Source organism: Syngnathus floridae, chromosome 9 (assembly GCF_059516105.1).
Source record: "Syngnathus floridae isolate MCC-2025c chromosome 9, RoL_Sflo_1.0, whole genome shotgun sequence".
NCBI classification, from domain to species: domain Eukaryota; kingdom Metazoa; phylum Chordata; class Actinopteri; order Syngnathiformes; family Syngnathidae; genus Syngnathus; species Syngnathus floridae.
This window is the reverse complement of record NC_142421.1, coordinates 16,505,388-16,524,431: the sequence shown is the minus strand read 5'-3', so window position 1 is coordinate 16,524,431 and position 19,044 is coordinate 16,505,388. Positions and strand designations below refer to the sequence as shown.

At 48.6% G+C, this 19,044-nt stretch overlaps 1 protein-coding gene and 2 long non-coding RNA genes across 5 annotated transcripts; all 3 read right to left on the bottom strand.

The window, feature by feature from the left end:
• Positions 1 to 3,530: 3,530 nt before the first annotated feature.
• Positions 3,531 to 5,702, bottom strand: LOC148393688 (janus kinase and microtubule-interacting protein 3-like). 2 transcript variants are annotated; one of them, XM_088385281.1, is made up of 6 exons: positions 5,553 to 5,702; positions 5,368 to 5,466; positions 5,049 to 5,282; positions 4,733 to 4,928; positions 4,289 to 4,656; positions 3,531 to 4,209 (listed from the first exon to the last, which is right to left on the bottom strand). In XM_088385281.1, the coding sequence occupies exons 2-4, from the start codon at positions 5,455 to 5,457 to the stop codon at positions 4,743 to 4,745; spliced, it is 510 nt and encodes a 169-aa protein (XP_088241407.1). In that variant the 5' UTR covers positions 5,458 to 5,466; positions 5,553 to 5,702; the 3' UTR covers positions 3,531 to 4,209; positions 4,289 to 4,656; positions 4,733 to 4,742. The 2 variants fall into 2 exon arrangements, with proteins under 2 accessions (XP_088241407.1, XP_088241408.1); XM_088385282.1 differs by having other exon boundaries at positions 5,368 to 5,702.
• Positions 5,703 to 5,748: 46 nt separating this feature from the next.
• On the bottom strand, positions 5,749 to 8,462 carry LOC148393687 (uncharacterized). Of its 2 annotated transcripts, XR_015860373.1 has the most exons (4): positions 8,274 to 8,462; positions 6,688 to 8,149; positions 6,533 to 6,603; positions 5,749 to 6,396 (listed from the first exon to the last, which is right to left on the bottom strand). It is a non-coding gene; the product is annotated as an uncharacterized LOC148393687 (long non-coding RNA). The 2 variants fall into 2 exon arrangements; XR_015860372.1 differs by having other exon boundaries at positions 6,533 to 8,149.
• A 3,870-nt stretch (positions 8,463 to 12,332) lies between these two features.
• Positions 12,333 to 18,585, bottom strand: LOC148393686 (uncharacterized). Its single transcript, XR_015860619.1, has 4 exons — positions 18,474 to 18,585; positions 12,882 to 12,967; positions 12,524 to 12,691; positions 12,333 to 12,411 (listed from the first exon to the last, which is right to left on the bottom strand). It is a non-coding gene; the product is annotated as an uncharacterized LOC148393686 (long non-coding RNA).
• Between the last annotated feature and the right edge of the window lie 459 nt (positions 18,586 to 19,044).

Genomic DNA, 19,044 nt, shown 5'->3' with positions numbered 1-19,044 from the left:
CACTTCTGCTATTACAAACGTAAATCTCCTTAAACACAATGAGTGTTACTTACCGTGTACGCTCTAGACGGTCCAGTTGCAAGCAGAAAATAAAGATATTTCTGTTGATAATCGTCGCTGCTCAGTGGCTCACGGCCATCGCGCCAACAGATTTGAATTTTGGCGGAGGTTCGGGCAATTACGTCATATCCACGGCACATGACTGCGACGTAATACCCGCTTATCTGAAACGGCAGTTAAAAGTAGAGTTACATCAAGTTTTCTTGGAACCTAAACGAATGAAAGAAAACTATCATTTGGCCACAACCAACATTCACAGATACAACACAACGTGCGGGGTTGAGGTTAAAGATTGAGTGAAGGGCCCTCGTTTTAAACTACTGTTTTGAAAAGGAGTGGGAACAAGTAAGACGTATTTAATTTATTTAATGGGAAGTAGTAAGACTTATTAAATTTATTTAATCTACTTTTCTTCCCAGGCAAAATTTGATGTGCTGCAATTCCAAATTTCCAAAGTGAATGAAGGAATGAAGTCCTTTAAATTATGATTTTGTATAAATACTAGGCATTAACACAAAATCGACGGCACAAAATGGGCAGACTTTACTTGTTTGAAAAGGACTGGTTACAAGACAGACTTTTTTAATTTATTTAATGGGAAGAAGACTTATTTAGTTTAATTGATCTATTTTTGTTCCCTGCCAAAATTCGATTTGCTGCAATTCCAAATTTCCAAAGTGAATGAAGGAAAGAAGTCGTTTAAATTATGATTTTGTTTAAATACTAGGCATAGACACAAAATCTACGGCACAAAATGGGCAGACTTTACTTGTTTGAAGAGGACTGGTTACAAGACAGACTTTTCTGATTTATTTAATGGGAAGAGGACTTATTTAGTTTATTTAATCTATTTTTGTTCCCTGGCAAAATTGGATTTGCTGAAATTGTATTTTGCCAAATCTCGATTTGAGACCTGATAGGAAGTATTAAACGCTTAGTTAAATCAATACAAGTTGGTAATAAGAGCGAGTAATGTTGGTTGAACCGATGAATGAAGGTTGAAAGCAATTTAAATTATGACTTTGTATAAATACTAGATATTAACAGAACATCTACTGCGCAAAATGGGCAGAGTTTACTTGTTTGAGAAGGAGTGGCTTATTCAAAACTAAGATTTATGTAATCTGTTTGTTCCCAGGCAAAATTGGATGTGATGCAATTCCAAATTTCACCACATGATGGTGCCCAATTTTGACTTCATAGGACATATTAAACACTTAGCTTGTTATTATGTTCAAGGTAATCAGATTTGTTTATCATTCTAATGGCCTCTTCAAAACTATTCTGGATTACTACTTTGGATCTATTCTACATTACTTGGCAACAACATACTCTGTAACAGATTAGGCAGTATAATCACATATGTTAACTTGAGAGTGCCCACACTCAATCTACTTATCGTGATGTGTTAAATCAATTACTGTTAGACATTATTTGTCTGATAATCTACCAAATCTTTGAATTGAAGAATTTGTGATTTAATTAATAGCTTGTTCAGGGTAATCAGACTTGTATATAATTCTAATGGCCTTCTTTTGAAAACTATTCTGAATTACAACTTTGGATCTTATATTACTTTGCAACAATCTACTCGGTGACAGATTAGGCAGTATAATCACATATGTTAACTTCAGTGCCCACACTGTATTTATTTATGGTTATTTGTTAAATCAAGTACTGTTAGACATGAAATAGGAAGTGTTTAACATAAATGTTATGGCTACTCACCATTGTAGCTCGCTCCTGGTCAATGATATGAGCCTCTTCTTGCAGTGGAAAACTTGCAGCCAACAAACACCGTGGAACCTAAAGGAATGAAATTAAACATTAACATTTCGCCCGGACCAACATTCACACGTACAACGCAACGCGGCTACACTTCTGCTATTACAAACGTAAATCTCCTTCAACACAACGAGTGTTACTTACCGTGTACGCTCTAGGCAAAATTGGATGTGATGCAATTCCAAATCTATCTGAAACGGCAGTTAAAAGTAGAGTTACATCAAGTTTTCTTTTTTAATCAACACAATCATTTACAACCGTTGACCAGAAAGAATCGTCGAAATTCGACGTCCCCCACAAACGCCACGCTCACTCGCTTTTCAGGGCAACAAAAGTACTTCTTTTTAAAAACGATGAGTTGTACTTACCGTGTACGCTCTGGACGGTCCAGTTGCAAGCAGAAAATAAAAATATTTCTCTTGTTAGTCGTTTGTTACCATCCGCTGTGTCTTTGTCAACATCGCCGCCATTTTCCTACTTCCTGCTGCGAGCCGCGCCCACGGATTTAAATTTGGGCGGAAGCTCTTTCCATTGGCGTCGTTTTCGCATATAGCAAATCCGATTGGTTGGGAAGGGGGCACGGTTATGCAGCCGAGGGGTCCTGTGATCGGTGGGATGTAAAGTAGGCGTCGACGTCACGTCCGCGTCACGTGACCACGACGTGGCAGACGTCATATAGCAACCGCTGTTTTGTTTAGTAGACTTACAGTTGTTATGCATTGACATAATGGCGCACACACCAAATAGATTTAAATAAATTAAATAATTCTTCTGCCCACTCTCTTTTAAACAAGTTAACTCTCCCCGCGGATTTGAATTCCGGCGAAAGTTACGCCCATCGACGTCACGTATGTCACGTGACCACGACGTGGCAGATGTCATATAGCAACCGCTGTTTTGTTTAGTAGATTTACAGTTGTTATGCATTGGCATAATGGTGTGCACTCAAAATAGATTTAAATAAATTAAATATTTCTTCTGCCTACTCCCTTTTAAACAAGTTAACTCTGCCCACGTCCATTGACGTCTTGTCTGCGTCACGTGACCACGACGTAGCGACGTCATATAGTAACCGCTGTTTTGACCAGTAGACTTAGTTATTATGCGTTGACATAATGGCGCACTGGTTAGCATGGCCACCTCTTAAGCATGATGATGCGGGTTCGACGCCTGATCAATGTTAGCATGGAGTGAGCTGAAGTGCATGGCGCTGAAGATTTGAATCTTTGAAATGCGCTGAGGTCTGACATATCAGGCAGAATGGTTTGCCATCACGTTCAACAAAAAATAGAAACTTTCCCACTCTGATTAAAACGTCCTGTGTTCATCTACGTATTTTCGTTTTGCTGTGCATCTTTTCCCTGCCATTTCGAGAGCCCAATTGACACTCATAGTTTAAAGAAATGTGTTTGCCCATCCTACTTTGTGGAATTTCACCACATGCGCTTTTGACCAAAATACCAAATTGAACTCAAGTGAAGCCAACACGCACAACCCCCCCCCCCCCCCCCCCCCCCACACACACACACACAAATGTTGATATGAACATAAAAGAGCCGCATGCGGTTCGGGAGTTGCGGCTTGGCCAAACCTGTACTATACAACTTTATTTGTATAAAATTTTCACAACAGCTGTCACACAAACAAAGCGGGAAAAACCGAAGACGTGCGTGTTCCGCCCACGCTGGATTTATTTGCACCTTTGAAAAGACACCGTATTGCCGCAGATGTGGCAAAGAGTACTTTTGGGCATCTGAGACGGAAGGATGTCCAAAGCATCACGTCACCTGCTCTGGTAGGCATGGTGGTGGGACGTTGAGGTCAACCGCTTTGGGGTTGGCTGACTCTTTGATCGCAGGATGCCACACACTTGAAGACAGAAGCAGAAAAGCAGAGCTAAATGCAAAATGTACTCACCGGTGACTCCAATTTTTTTCCCCCCTGAAGAAACAGCTGGACGGGTGGCCCCGGCTGGCCAGTGGGACTCTTGTTATTCTGACCCTTTTTAGTGCGCGTTTGGGGCAACAACCGTTTTTTGTGGCGCTCTCTTCTGGTTCAAAAGTGCCCTGCATGTGAATTTGCTTTTCCTGCCTTCTGATTGGATGAGCGCCGGTGTGACGCGGTGCCTCTGTCACCGTGGCGGGGGGTATACGTTGGCATCGGAGCGTCTGCCAACGTCTGAGACCGGCTGGCAGTGTATCGGAGGTGTCGAGTGCGGTGCCGCTGGAGCTCACTCACCAGCTGGTGTTAGGGCCACAGAATGAAGGCCAAGGAGAAGAATAGAAAGAGAAACAGAAACTTCTCCTCCAATTGTTTGATTTGTCTCTTCTGAGCTTCGATGAATTCTTTCAGCTCTTTGTTCCTCTAGGACGGACAAATGGAAAGTGGCATTCAAAAGCCAGTAAGCGTGCAAGTAAGTGCCGGGCTGGCTTTGGGCCCTTACCTGTTGCGCGCTGTGCAGCAGATCCATTCTCTCTTGGAGGATGCAAGCGTCGCGCTCCCTCAACTCGCACATCAGGGCTCGCTTCCATTGGTCCACGGCGCTCCTAAGCTCTTCTCTCTGATCCGCCGTCAGCACGTCATTCACGCCAGCGTGGCTGGCTTTTTCGCCGTCCGTGGCGGGGCAGTCCCGCTGCGGTAGCGCCTCGTACAACATGGCCTCCAGCTCCAGGATCCTCTGGGCCGCAATCCTCGTCCATCAGTGGTCCGGCGGGAGATTTGAGGGCGGCTTACCTTATGAGCCTGGTCCATGGAACACTTCCTGAAGTCCAACTCTTCATCCAGGTAGCCCTTCTGCTTGCAGAACATATCCTAGCACAGCTCAAGGTCAGAATTGTTGGGGCACATTGCCGGAGTTCCCCTTGGCTGATGTCGCGTGTCTGTCTACCTTCTCACTTTCAATGTCCAACATCTTCTGTTGAAGTGCTGACTTGGTCACTTTGATGTATTCTAACCACTGAGGAAAGGCTGCTGTCACATAAGCAGAATGCGAGAGCGTGCGTGGACGTGCGCGTTACCTTCTCGGCTAGGGTGAGAAGGGTCCTGGCGTGAATCACGACCACCTGCTCCTCGTTGGTGAGATTCTGCAAGAGCCCAAAGGCACAGCGTCAACAAGCTTCTTTCAGCGCAAAGCCTTCCAAAAGTCACATTTGAGCCGCCGAGTCTCGTGGAGTGCGAACATAAGGAGTTCGACATACACTTACGGCGTTATAGCCCAGGATGTCCAGCTTCTTCATCAGATCACTGATGACGATGTCCGGGGGAAAGGCGCAAGGAGCAATGTAAGGTGTTCTGGGACCTCGGGTTAAGGTTAGGGTTGCGAGGGACGCCTTACGTACGCTCACGCCCTCGGCCTCGCAGTAGATCTGCAAAGGGCTGAGGCCGTCTGGGAAACGGACTTGCAGAAACTTCAAGACGGGGGAGCGCCACTCCCTCTCCTGAAAGGCAGAGGCATGCATCCGTCCGTCCGTCCGTCCGTCCGTCACATCTCTGGCCTCAACACGCTTGTGCGAGTCTTCCCACCTCCAGCTCCAGGATGCGGAACTCAAGCAGTTCGTTTTGGTCTCGGATATCCTGGATGTGCTCTTTCAGACGCGCTTCTTCCGCCTCCATCCGCCTGACCTGAAAAGACAGTCAGACCTCATCTGCGGGGCTTCCCGACAGGTGTGACGCCAAGCGACTCCGCCCAGCGCCTTTCTTTCCGTCACCTTTTCGGCCAACTGCTGATTGCTCTGACGCAGCAGCTGCTTCTCCTCCACCCACTTGACATTCTAGAAGAGACAAACGCGTGGACAGCTTTGGAATGTTGTGTCATTTTCATCCACAAATTCTTTGGTTGACTGGAAAATGACATTTGCTTTTCTCCGCATTTTCCCAGCCACGTTCGGGGGGGGGGGGGGGGGGGGTTGGTCCAGTAATGCCAGACGGATGAGTGACTGAAGAATGTAGCTATTTTGTCTGAGAAAAAGGTGTGCTCATTGATGAGCTTACCTGTCCTTGTTGCTTCAGCGCTGACTCCAGATCTGCTACTCTGCTTTGATAGTGACCCATTTCTACCATCAGCTTTTCTCTGGTCTGAAAGGAGGAGGAGGGAGGCTCCTCCTCCTCCTTTCAGACCAGAGAACACCCGAGGCTGGGTGAGAACGGGGAGGCTGCGACCCGGCCGGGGGTTGCGGGAAGGGGCGCCACCTTGATCTCCTTCTCGGCGTCGTAGTCCCCTTTCGCTGGTCTGGGCTAGCAGAGCGTAGGCTCGTTGCAGCGCTTGATATTCTTGCGTCAGCTGGCGGTAGCGAAGCTCCGCCTCTTCATGCACACACCAATGCAACACAGCACTAGTACCAGAATCAGTCAGACCGGCGACAAAGCACCCGCGACGCAAAGACGAGTCCGATTCCAGGCTGAAGAGGAATGTTTGGTGCCAATACGCTGGCAGAAATGGCGGGCTACCTCTTCGGGTTCCGTGTCGGGGGTTCTGTCGGTGTGAAAAGACAAGGACGATCCGTCCGAGTCCACCAACACGTCTTCGTCGTAGCCGTAAAATGTTTCGATGACCTGCGGGCGCGGAAGCAAACATCTCTCTGAACAAACTGAAGCGACACCTCACGATGAATCGACGAGAGGAACGATAGCGAGAAAAAGGCCATTTCATCTTGCGCAACACCAAGCAGCCGCAAACAAACAGACTCACCTTGCAGGACCTCACGCTTTGTTCCTCCTCAGAGATTCTCGACGTCGGTATCGTAGCAGCAAATCTCTCTCCTGTCGACACAAATAATCCGCCTTTGAGATTCTTTGGATGCAAAGGGAACGAACGGCTCCGGCGCAGAAACAAACGCGACTCACAATGACATTTCTGACATGAGCTCCTGTCTCCAGAGCCTGAAAAACACGTCACCGGCGATGATTGGAGGGACGCTCGTCTTTTCCAAAAGTGACAACTACAGGGTGTGTCAGGGTTTTCCAGATTATCTTTATCGTATCATTGTTTTGCTTTGACTTTGACTGCGACCTGTAATAAATAATATTATTTATCCCTTATTTATCCCTATCGCTTATCCCTTCCTACACAAAGTCGTAAAACACCCCTTGCTATGTTTTGACTAGAGGTCAAGGGCTTCCTCTATTCAATCCACTCTTACACCCACCCTGTTTCTCTTAATTAAAATGCTCGTGCAGGAGCCGAGAGTCAGACTTCATTCGTACAACGGATGGACTCTCCACCTGCAGGTGTCCAAAAGAACTTACTTGTCTCCCGTGTGGTTCTTGCAAAATAAGTTGGAGCGAGCGCAACTCTAACAGGGTGCATTTTGCCACTAGCTGCCTACGGACAATGACGTCGCGCTCGCGGCTCATGGTTGACGGGCTGAGCAGCCGGGCAAGTCCGTCGTTTTCAGCGCACAGCGAGTGGCAAAGGCGCTGACAAAACGGGAGCTTTGAGCTGCTGAAAACGGCAAAACAAGTCTAAAGCGTGTTCAAACGCGTGCGCACAATGCTCCTGCTTGAAAGGTCGGAATTTAAGGGGCCAATTTTTTGGATGGCGGCCGCCGGCCAAGCTTTGGACGGAAAAGGTTTCCTGGCGACAGCGAGCGAGCGCGGCGCTGCCGTACGTGCACCGAGTCGCCTGCCTGAAGACCTTGGACAAGTCGTCGATGATGTGCCGCTGCTCCACAACTTGAAGGAACTCCATTTCACCGTCCTGCTGGCCGCAACCGCGGTCCAGGTCATTGAGCGAACTAGGCCTTCTCTGTGGAACACAAATGCAGTGGACTCTGTTGGCACGCCGCCGTTGTCCGCGTCGACTTACCAAGCTTGCCATCTCCTCGTTCTCCTGGGTGACAAAGCGCACTTTGTTTTCAAGGCGACACAGCACCAGCGAGAGTTCTTCATTCTTCCTGCTCAGGCGTTTGTTTTTGTACAGGAGTGGCAGAAACTGGCTTTCTGTTTCTCTCAGTCGCTTTAGCTGCAAGCATGAAGTGCGGGATGTGAAAGACGCACAACACGCGGGCCAGAACGTATCCATTCCTTTTGCATCGGTTTGAACGGAATCGTGGCTTTGGCTCCCAATAAAAGACATCTACCAGGCAACCGACTCGCCGCGCCGCTCAACTAATAAGCAAGCGCAATGGGTGCCTCGCTGGATGGCGCGCATCAAACGTAGCGCAAACCTTCAAGCGTGCCGTCAATAAATTACCAGTTCATTGCGCTCTTCAGAAAGCAGGGCGTTTCGATCCTCCAGTTTCCTGATGACTGCGCTGAGCTCAGCGATTTTCAGATGAAACCGTCGCGTGTCCCGATCCTCCTGAGACTGAAAACGCCCCGCAACACACACACACAAGCACTCGTTCAAAGTTCAAAACTGTTTTTGTGCTACCTTCCTCCAGCAACGAACTAAGTCATGCGTACTGCAAGTGTGTGATGAGGTGGCTTACGCAATGAAGAGGATTGCTAGTAGCGGCGTTGACCCCACTTCCAGGGTAGTTTAGGCCCGCCCTTTGGGAATCCCTCAGGGCAGCGATCTGCTGCTCGGCAGCCTGAGTCTGCAGCTGAAGGCGGTGGACGTGGCCGGCCCCAGGGCTTCATCCAAAACACTAACCGCTCTGTCTTTCAGCTTGATCTCATCCGTCTGGATGTACAAACGGGGAGCGCTCAGGCAGGCGGGCAAACTCATTTGCCAGAATTGTGACAAAAACAAAGAGAGCAACCGGCCAATTTTTTTCTTGAATCGACTAGAACACCTTTGCTGTGACAAAAGCGAAGCGAGCAACCGGACATTTTCTTCTTGTGAAATAGAATAGAATAGAATGCCTTAGGTGTCATTGCACTGCAGGTATACAACGAAATTGGGAACATAGCCACGCACCGCGCATCTGATCAGTCCTACCAGTCGGCGGATCTCCCTCTCGCAGTCTCTCTTGGTTCGGCTCAGCTCCTCCCGATGCTGGTGATGAGCCGATCGGAGCTCGGCCGCTCGGGACTGCCAGGCCTGCTGGGCCGCTGCCAGGGCTTCTTCCGCGCTCCTGGTGGAGGCGACACCGCTCGGTCTCCCGACACCGCCGCGTCTCCTCCACCTCCGCCAGCAAAGCGCCCCCCCTCCTCACCTGAGCAGACATTGCGCCACACCGGGCCGTTGAGACCGCAACGGAGCGCCGCGACGCTTACTGGGGACAAGCTACACAATACGGTAGCGGCCGCATCGAAGCCCGACGTGGCGTGCGGATAGTCAGACACGGATAGAGCGGATCACCTTGTCCATGGAGCCGTCCCTCAGGCTGAGGACCAAGGCATTCAGTCGCTGGATCTCTCCATCTTTGATTTTGATCACTCTCATCAGCTCCATTTCATGCTGCCGCAGTAATGTCTCCCTGGTAATGGCTAACTCTTTCTGCTTCTCCTCATGGAGTTTGCTTTTGAGTTCCGTCATGGCGGCGGTGGCACGGTGGTGCTCCGCCCGCAGGTCCTGACTTCTCTCTCTCTCCAGACAGCTGACCTGACATGACTTAGACTTAGACTTAGACAAACTTTATTGTCATCTTGTCTGCACATGGTGCATACAAAACGAAATTCCGTTGCATACGTCTTACAACAAAGTAGTGATATTGCAGTTGAATAGAAGTAACATACCCTATGAAAATATATATATATACATATATACTATATATATATATATATATATATATATATATATATATTAAAAATAAGTATAAAGTGCAGCAGTGATAATTATGCAATAGTGCAAGTAGGCAAAACAGTATTCAAGAGTGTGCAGAGGAATGCTAAACCATGTATTAAACTTCTATTTAAAGGGTTTATACAAGTTCAGTAAAGTTGGTAGTGCGAGATAGTGCAAGATAGAGGTCCGTAGTGTCATAAAGTACAGTTCTGTGAATGTGTGATGCAGAGTTCAGTTTAGAGCTCAACAGTTCTAGTGTTCAACAGTCTGATGACAGCAGGGAAAAAGCTGTTGCAGAACCTGGTGGACCTGCAGCGGATGCTGCAAACCTCTTCCCAGAGGGCAGCAGGGAGAACAGTCCATGGTGGGGGTGTGATGGGTCATTGATGATGTTACGGGCACGGGACATGCAGCGCTGAGATGAAATGTCCTGAATGGAGGGAAGAGGAGCCCCTATGATCCTCTCTGCTGTCCTCACCACTCTCCTCACGTTCTTCCAATCGGAGGCGGTGCAGCCTCCACACCACACAGAGAGACAGCTTGTCAGAATGCTCTCTATGGTGCTCCTGTAGAACGTCCTCATGATGGGTGGGGGCAGGTGGGCTCTCCTCATCCTCCGCAGGAAGTACAAGCGCTTCTGTGCCCTCTTGACCAGTGCCGTAGTGTTCATAGTCCAGGTGAGGTCTTCTGTGATGTGGACCCCCAGGAATTTGGTGGTGCTGACCACCTCCACAGCTGAGCTGTTGATGATCAGTGGAGCGTGGTGAGGCTGTTTTTTCCTGAAGTCGACGATGATCTCCTTCATCTTCTCCTCATTCAGGATCAGGCTGTTTTCTCTGCACCAGCCCACCAGCTGCTCCACCTCCTCTCTGTAGTCCAGGTCGTTGTTGTCTCTGATGAGCCCCACCACCGTTGTGTCGTCTGCTGACTTCACGATGTGATTGGTGGTGAACCTGAGGACGCAGTCGTGTGTCATCAGGGTGCACAGCAGGGGGCTCAGGACGCAGCCCTGAAGGGAGCCTGTGCTGAGGGTGATGACATCAGAGGTGTTCTGTCCGACCCGGACTGACTGAGGTCTGTTGGTGAGGAAGTCTAGCAGCCAGTTGCGAAGGGGGGTGTTGAAGCCCAGGTGTTCCAATTTTCCTACCAGATGCTGTGGGATGATGGTGTTAAACGCTGAGCTGAAGTCCAGGAACAGCCTCCGCACATGGGTGTTCTTCTCCTCCAGGTGAGCCAGGCTCAGGTGAAGAACGGAGGAGATGGCGTCCTGAGTGGAGCGGTTTTGCCGGTCGGCAAACTGGAACGGGTCAAATAATAGGGGGAGTCTGGAAACGATGTGACCTTTAAGCAGCCTTTCGAAGCACTTCATCATAACCGGAGTCAGTGCAACAGGCCGGTAATCATTAAATGAGGTGATTTGAGGTTTCTTCGGCACCGGAATGATGGAGGCAGTCTTAAAGCACGCCGGCACTGTGGCTTGGCCCAGCGAGGTGTTAAAAATGTCTGTGATGACCCCAGCCAGATGACTTGCACATTCCCTGAACACACGCCCAGGAATGTTGTCGGGGCCAGGGGCCTTACAGGGGTTGACTCTCCTCAGGGTCTTCAACACATCGGCGGAGTCAAGGCAGAGTACCTCCTCTTCCTGATGGGGGACAGTTTTAACTGCTGGAGTGCCGTTTAGTGCCTCGAACCTCCCAAAGAAGTTATTTAGACCATTTAGAAAGTCAGCATCAACTACACCCACCGGGGGGGGGGAGGGTGAGTTGTAGTCTGTAATCGCCCGTATGCCTTGCCACATACTCCTGATGTTTTTGACGTCGTGGAAACGATCCTGAAATTTTCGACTGCGGTCTCGCTTCGCTATCCTGATGGCACGGTTCAAGTTGGCTCTCGCTGTCCTCAGTGTCTCCTTGTCGCCAGACTTGAAGGCAGAGTTCCGCGCTCGTAGCGTTTGACGTACCTCCTCAGTCATCCAGGGTCGTTGGTTGCCCCGGGTGATGATATTCTTAGTGGTGCTGACGTCCTCGGTGCATTTGTTGATGTAGGCTGACACAGTCATGGCACACGCATGTCTAATCTACATCGGGAAAACTGGGAGGGAGGGAGGCAGGCAGGGAGGCAGGCAGGGAGGCAGGCAGGGAGGCAGGCAGTGTCTGTCTGTTGAGGTTTTCACCTTGTTCTTCTCCTGCTGAAGTTCTAACTGGACGTCCATCAGTTTGGTTCTCAGCTCGTCATTGGCGGCCTGAAGGGCGTCCGTTCGCTCCGCCTTGGCCCGCCCTGCCGGAGCTCGTTTGGACATCTCTTACTCGAGTCTCGCCCGGTCGTCAGTCAGAGATCACAACATTTGTACCTGGAGAGCACAAACGCAGCGCTGTTTTCCACTGGCTTCGAACTCAACTTCAATCGGTACCGTAACTTACAACATCATAAACATAGAACTAGCTTGACTTATTCATTGAATAAATGCATTTGGTTCTTCAAAACTGCATCACGCAACATAGCGTGACCGAGACGGCCGTTATCCACCTGCGTGAAGTTATTTGGTGAAATGAATGAGATGTTTAAGACACCATCGTTCTGTCTCTATGTAGATGAAGGTAAATAATCGATTGCTGAAGGTCCAAAGGTGTTGTGATAAACAAATAAACATATTAGTGATTAGTGACATATTTGTGATAAACATATTAGGCAGGATAATCACATATGTTAACGTGACTGCCCACACTGTATTTATTTATGGTTATTTGTTAAATCGAGTACTGTTAGACATGAAATAGGAAGTGTTTAACATAAATGGAAGACGAAAGGGGTACTCACCATTGTAGCTCCTGCTGGTCAATGATACGAGCCTCTTCTTGCAGTGGAAAACATACAGCCAACAAACACCGTGGAACCTAAAGGAATGAAATTAAACATTAACATTTAGCCTCAACCAACATTCACAGATACAACGCAACGCAAACTACACAAACGTAAATCTTTTTAAACACAATGAGTTGTACTTACCGTGTACGCTCTAGACGGTCCACTTGCAAGCGGAAAATAAAGATATTTCTGTTGATAATCGTCGTGTTTGTATCCGGTGTCTCGCTCAAGGCCATTGCGCCCACAGATTTGAATTTTGGCGAGAGTTCAGCCTATTGACGTCATTTCCGCGGTGTAATACCCGCATATCTGAAACGGCAAAGTTAAGAGTAGAGTTAAATAAAGTTTTTAGTCAACGCAATAATTTACAACCGTTGACCAGTCGAAATAATCGTCGAAATTTGGCGTCTGTGGCTGGAAGCAGACGCCGAGTTCGACATTCCTGCCAAACGCCACACTCCCTTGCTTTTCAGGGCTAAAAAAAAACAGTTGTAATTACCTTGTACGCTCTAGACCAGGGGTGTCAAACTCATTTTTTTGGCGGGCCGCATTGTAGTCATAGCTTCTTTCGGAGGGCCATTATGACTGTCAACCCAAATAAATGTATGAGCACCTCATATTATACACAGTAAAATCTACAAAACAAACTGACAAAGGACTCGTTTTCAAATCAGACGAATAAAAACTGGTCAAATATTTTTAAAAAATATATATTAAAAGTGAAGACAATTTGCAATTCTATTAATGACACACAAATGTCATGCACAATTTGTCTTCGCGGGCCACATAAAATGATGTGGCGGGCCGTATCTGGCCCCCGGGCCTTGAGTTTGACACCTGTGCTCTAGACGGTCAAGTTGCAAGCTGAAAACAAAAATATTTGCCTTGTTAGTCATCGTGTTACTAACAGCTGTGTCTTGTTTGCCAGAACTGCCGCTTTCCTACTTCCTGTTGCAAGCCACGCCCACGGATTATAATTTTGCCGTGAGTTCCGCCTATTGACGTCATGTCCGCGTCACATGACTGCGACGTAATATTATCTAAAACTGTTTGTGCGGTATTGTGTTGTTCTGTGCGGTATTGTGTTATTCTGTGCGGCGTCGTGTTGTTCTGTGCGGCGTCGTGTTGTTCAGTGCGACGTCGTGTTGTTCAGTGCGGCATGGTGTTGTTCAGTGCGGCATGGTGTTGTTCAGTGCGGCATGGTGTTGTTCAGTGCGGCATAATGTTGTTCAGTGCGGCATAATGTTGTTCAGTGCGGCATGGTGTTGTTCAGTGCGGCATGGTGTTGTTCAGTGCGGCATGGTGTTGTTCAGTGCGGCATAATGTTGTTCAGTGCGCCATAATGTTGTTCAGTGCGGCATGGTGTTGTTCAGTGCGGCATGGTGTTGTTCAGTGCGGCATGGTGTTGTTCAGTGCGGCATAATGTTGTTCAGTGCGGCATAATGTTGTTCAGTGCGGCATGGTGTTGTTCAGTGCGGCATGGTGTTGTTCAGTGCGGCATAATGTTGTCCAGTGCGGCATAATGTTGTCCAGTGCGCCATAATGTTGTTCAGTGTGGCATGGTGTTGTTTAGTGCGGGATGGTGTTGTTCAGTGCAGGATGGTGTTGTTCAGTGCGGCATGGTGTTGTTCAATGCGGCATGGTGTTGTTCAGTGCGGGATGGTGTTCAGTGCGGCATGGTGTTGTTCAGTGCGGCATAATGTTGTTCAGTGCGGCATGGTGTTGTTCAGTGCGGCATGGTGTTGTTCAGTGCGGCATGGTGTTGTTCAGTGCGGCATGGTGTTGTTCAGTGCGGAATAGTGTTGTTCAGTGCGGCATGGTGTTGTTCAGTGCGGGATGGTGTTGTTCAATGCGGGATCATGTTGTTCAGTGCGGGGTGGTGTTGTTCAGTGCAGGATGGTGTTGTTCAGTGCAGGATGGTGTTGTTCAGTGCGGCATGGTGTTGTTCAATGCAGGATCGTGTTGTTCAGTGCAGCATAATGTTGTTCAGTGCAGCATGGTGTTGTTCAGTGCGGCATGGTGTTGTTCAATGCGGCATGGTGTTGTTCAGTGCGGGATGGTGTTGTTCAGTGCGGCATGGTGTTTTTCAGTGCGGCATAATGTTGTTCAGTGCGGCATGGTGTTGTTCAGTGCGGCATGGTGTTGTTCAGTGCAGGATGGTGTTGTTCAGTGCGGCATGGTGTTGTTCAATGCAGGATCGTGTTGTTCAGTGCAGCATAATGTTGTTCAGTGCAGCATGGTGTTGTTCAGTGCGGCATAATGTTGTCCAGTGCGCCATAATGTTGTTCAGTGCGGCATGGTGTTGTTCAGTGCGGGATGGTGTTGTTCAGTGCAGGATGGTGTTGTTCAGTGCGGCATGGTGTTGTTCAATGCGGCATGGTGTTGTTCAGTGCGGGATGGTGTTGTTAAGTGCGGCATGGTGTTGTTCAGTGCGGCATAATGTTGTTCAGTGCGGCATGGTGTTGTTCAGTGCGGCATGGTGTTGTTCAGTGCGGCATGGTGTTGTTCAGTGCGGCATGGTGTTGTTCAGTGCGGCATGGTGTTGTTCAGTGCGGCATGGTGTTGTTCAGTGCGGCATGGTGTTGTTCAGTGCGGAATGGTGTTGTTCAGTGCGGCATGGTGTTGTTCAGTGCGGGATGGTGTTGTTCAATGCGGGATGGTGTTGTTCAGTGCGGCATGGTGTTGTTCAATGCAGGATCGTGTTGTTCAGTGCAGCATAATGTTGTTCAGTGCAGCATGGTGTTGTTCAGTGCGGCATGGTGTTGTTCAATGCGGCATGGTGTTGTTCAGTGCGGGATGGTGTTGTTCAGTGCGGCATGGTGTTTTTCAGTGCGGCATAATGTTGTTCAGTGCGGCATGGTGTTGTTCAGTGCGGCATGGTGTTGTTCAGTGCAGGATGGTGTTGTTCAGTGCGGCATGGTGTTGTTCAATGCAGGATCGTGTTGTTCAGTGCAGCATAATGTTGTTCAGTGCAGCATGGTGTTGTTCAGTGCGGCATAATGTTGTCCAGTGCGCCATAATGTTGTTCAGTGCGGCATGGTGTTGTTTAGTGCGGGATGGTGTTGTTCAGTGCAGGATGGTGTTGTTCAGTGTGGCATGGTGTTGTTCAATGCGGCATGGTGTTGTTCAGTGCGGGATGGTGTTGTTAAGTGCGGCATGGTGTTGTTCAGTGCGGCATAATGTTGTTCAGTGCGGCATGGTGTTGTTCAGTGCGGCATGGTGTTGTTCAGTGCGGCATGGTGTTGTTCAGTGCGGCATGGTGTTGTTCAGTGCGGCATGGTGTTGTTCAGTGCGGCATGGTGTTGTTCAGTGCGGCATGGTGTTGTTCAGTGCGGAATGGTGTTGTTCAGTGCGGCATGGTGTTGTTCAGTGCGGGATGGTGTTGTTCAATGCGGGATCATGTTGTTCAGTGCGGGGTGGTGTTGTTCAGTGCAGGATGGTGTTGTTCAGTGCAGGATGGTGTTGTTCAGTGCGGCATGGTGTTGTTCAATGCAGGATCGTGTTGTTCAGTGCAGCATAATGTTGTTCAGTGCAGCATGGTGTTGTTCAGTGCGGCATGGTGTTGTTCAATGCGGCATGGTGTTGTTCAGTGCGGGATGGTGTTGTTCAGTGCGGCATGGTGTTTTTCAGTGCGGCATAATGTTGTTCAGTGCGGCATGGTGTTGTTCAGTGCGGCATGGTGTTGTTCAGTGCAGGATGGTGTTGTTCAGTGCGGCATGGTGTTGTTCAATGCAGGATCGTGTTTTTCAGTGCAGCATAATGTTGTTCAGTGCAGCATGGTGTTGTTCAGTGCGGCATAATGTTGTCCAGTGCGCCATAATGTTGTTCAGTGCGGCATGGTGTTGTTTAGTGCGGGATGGTGTTGTTCAGTGCAGGATGGTGTTGTTCAGTGCGGCATGGTGTTGTTCAATGCGGCATGGTGTTGTTCAGTGCGGGATGGTGTTGTTCAGTGCGGCATGGTGTTGTTCAGTGCGGCATAATGTTGTTCAGTGCGGCATGGTGTTGTTCAGTGCGGCATGGTGTTGTTCAGTGCGGCATGGTGTTGTTCAGTGCGGCATGGTGTTGTTCAGTGCAGAATGGTGTTGTTCAGTGCGGCATGGTGTTGTTCAGTGCGGGATGGTGTTGTTCAATGCGGGATCATGTTGTTCAGTGCGGGGTGGTGTTGTTCAGTGCAGGATGGTGTTGTTCAGTGCAGGATGGTGTTGTTCAGTGCGGCATGGTGTTGTTCAATGCAGGATCGTGTTGTTCAGTGCAGCATAATGTTGTTCAGTGCAGCATGGTGTTGTTCAGTGCGGCATGGTGTTGTTCAATGCGGCATGGTGTTGTTCAGTGCGGGATGGTGTTGTTCAGTGCGGCATGGTGTTTTTCAGTGCGGCATAATGTTGTTCAGTGCGGCATGGTGTTGTTCAGTGCGGCATGGTGTTGTTCAGTGCAGGATGGTGTTGTTCAGTGCGGCATGGTGTTGTCCAATGCAGGATCGTGTTGTTCAGTGCAGCATAATGTTGTTCAGTGCAGCATGGTGTTGTTCAGTGCGGCATGGTGTTGTTCAATGCGGCATGGTGTTGTTCACTGCGGGATGGTGTTGTTCAATGCGGGATCGTGTTGTTCAGTGCGGCATAATGTTGTTCAGTGCAGCATGGTGTTGTTCAGTGCGGCATGGTGTTGTTCAGTGCGACATAATGTTGTTTAGTGCGGCATAATGTTGTTCAGTGCGGCATAATGTTGTTCAGTGCGGCATGGTGTTGTTCAGTGCGGCATGGTGTTGTTCAGTGCGGCATGGTGTTGTTCAGTGCAGGATGGTGTTGTTCAGTGCGGCATGGTGTTGTTTAATGCGGCATGGTGTTGTTCAGTGCGGGATGGTGTTGTTCAGTGCAGGATGGTGTTGTTCAGTGCGGCATGGTGTTGTTCAGTGCGGCATAATGTTGTTCAGTGCGGCATAATGTTGTTCAGTGCGGCATAATGTTGTTCAGTGCGGCATAATGTTGTTCAGTGCGGGATGGTGTTGTTCATTGCGGCATGGTGTTGTTCAGTGCGGCATGGTGTTGTTCAGTGCGGCATGGTGTTGTTCAGTGCGGGATGGTGTTGTTCAGTGCAGGATGGTGTTGTTCAGTGCGGCATGGTGTTGTTCAGTGCGGCATGGTGTTGTTCATTTCGGCATAATGTTGTTCAGTGCGGCATAATGTTGTTTAGTGCGGCATGGTGTTGTTCAGTGCGGGATGGTGTTGTTCAGTGCGTTATAATGTTGTTCAGTGCGGCATGGTGTTGTTCAGTGCGGCATGGTGTTGTTCAGTGCGGCATGGTGTTGTTCAGTGCGGCATAATGTTGTTCAGTGCGGCATGGTGTTGTTCAGTGCGGGATGGTGTTGTTCAGTGCGGGATGGTGTTGTTCAGTGCGGCATGGTGTTCAATGCGGAATGGTGTTGTTCAGTGCAGGATGGTGTTGTTCAGTGCGGCATGGTGTTGTTCAGTGCGGCATAATGTTGTTCAGTGCGGCATGGTGTTGTTCAGTGCGGCATGGTGTTGTTCAGTGCGGCATGGTGTTGTTCAGTGCGGCATAATGTTGTTCAGTGCGGCATGGTGTTGTTCAGTGCGGCATGGTGTTGTTCAGTGCGGCATAATGTTCAGTGCGGCATAATGTTGTTCAGTGCGGCATGGTGTTGTTCAGTGCGGGATGGTGTTGTTCAGTGCAGGATGGTGTTGTTCAGTGCGGCATGGTGTTCAGTGCGGGATGGTGTCTTTCAGTGCGGCATGGTGTCGTTCAGTGCGGCATGGTGTCTTTCAGTGCGGCATGGTGTCGTTCAGTGAGGCATGGTGTTGTTCAGTGCGGCATGGTGTTGTTTAGTGCGGCATGGTGTTGTTCAGTGCGGGATGGTGTTGTTCAGTGTGGCATGGTGTTCAGTGCGGCATGGTGTTGTTCAGTGCGGTATCGTGTTGTTCAGTGCGGTATCGTGTTTCTCAGTGCGGTATCGTGTTGTTCAGTGCAGTATCGTTGTGTTGTTCGTATTGTGTTTAACACTTAGCCTCTAACACTTAGCCTCTAACACTTAGCCTCTAGCATCTAGAAGGTAAATAAATAGGAAGGAAGGACTCACCGGTGACGTCTTCGCCCACGTCCAAGCGTTGTACTTTGTATTTTCATCCTTCTGACAGTGGAAAACATAGCCAACAAACACCGTGGAACCTAAACGAATGAAAGAAAACTATCATTTGGCCACAACCAACATTCACAGATACAACACAATGTGACGTGCGGGGTTGAGGTTAAAGGTTGAGTGAAGGGCCCTCGTTTTAAACTACTTTTTTGAAAAGGATTGGGAACAAGTAAGACGTATTTAATTTATTTAATGGGAAGTAGTAAGAGCTATTGAATTTAATCTATGTATTATATTCTATTGTATTGTATTCTGTTGTATTCTTTTGGATTGTATTCACACTAACCCCACTAAAACTTCAGCCCACAAAAACTCGCCTCTGGCGCCTAGCCTCTGGCACTTAGCCTCTAACACTTAGCCTTTAACACTTAGCCTTTAACACTTAGCCTTTAACACTTAGCCTAGAAGGTGAATAAATAGGGTTAAAGGTTGAGTGAAGGGACCTCGTTTTAAACTACTTTTTTGTAAAGGAGTGGGAACAAGTAAGACGTATTTAATTTATTTAATGGGA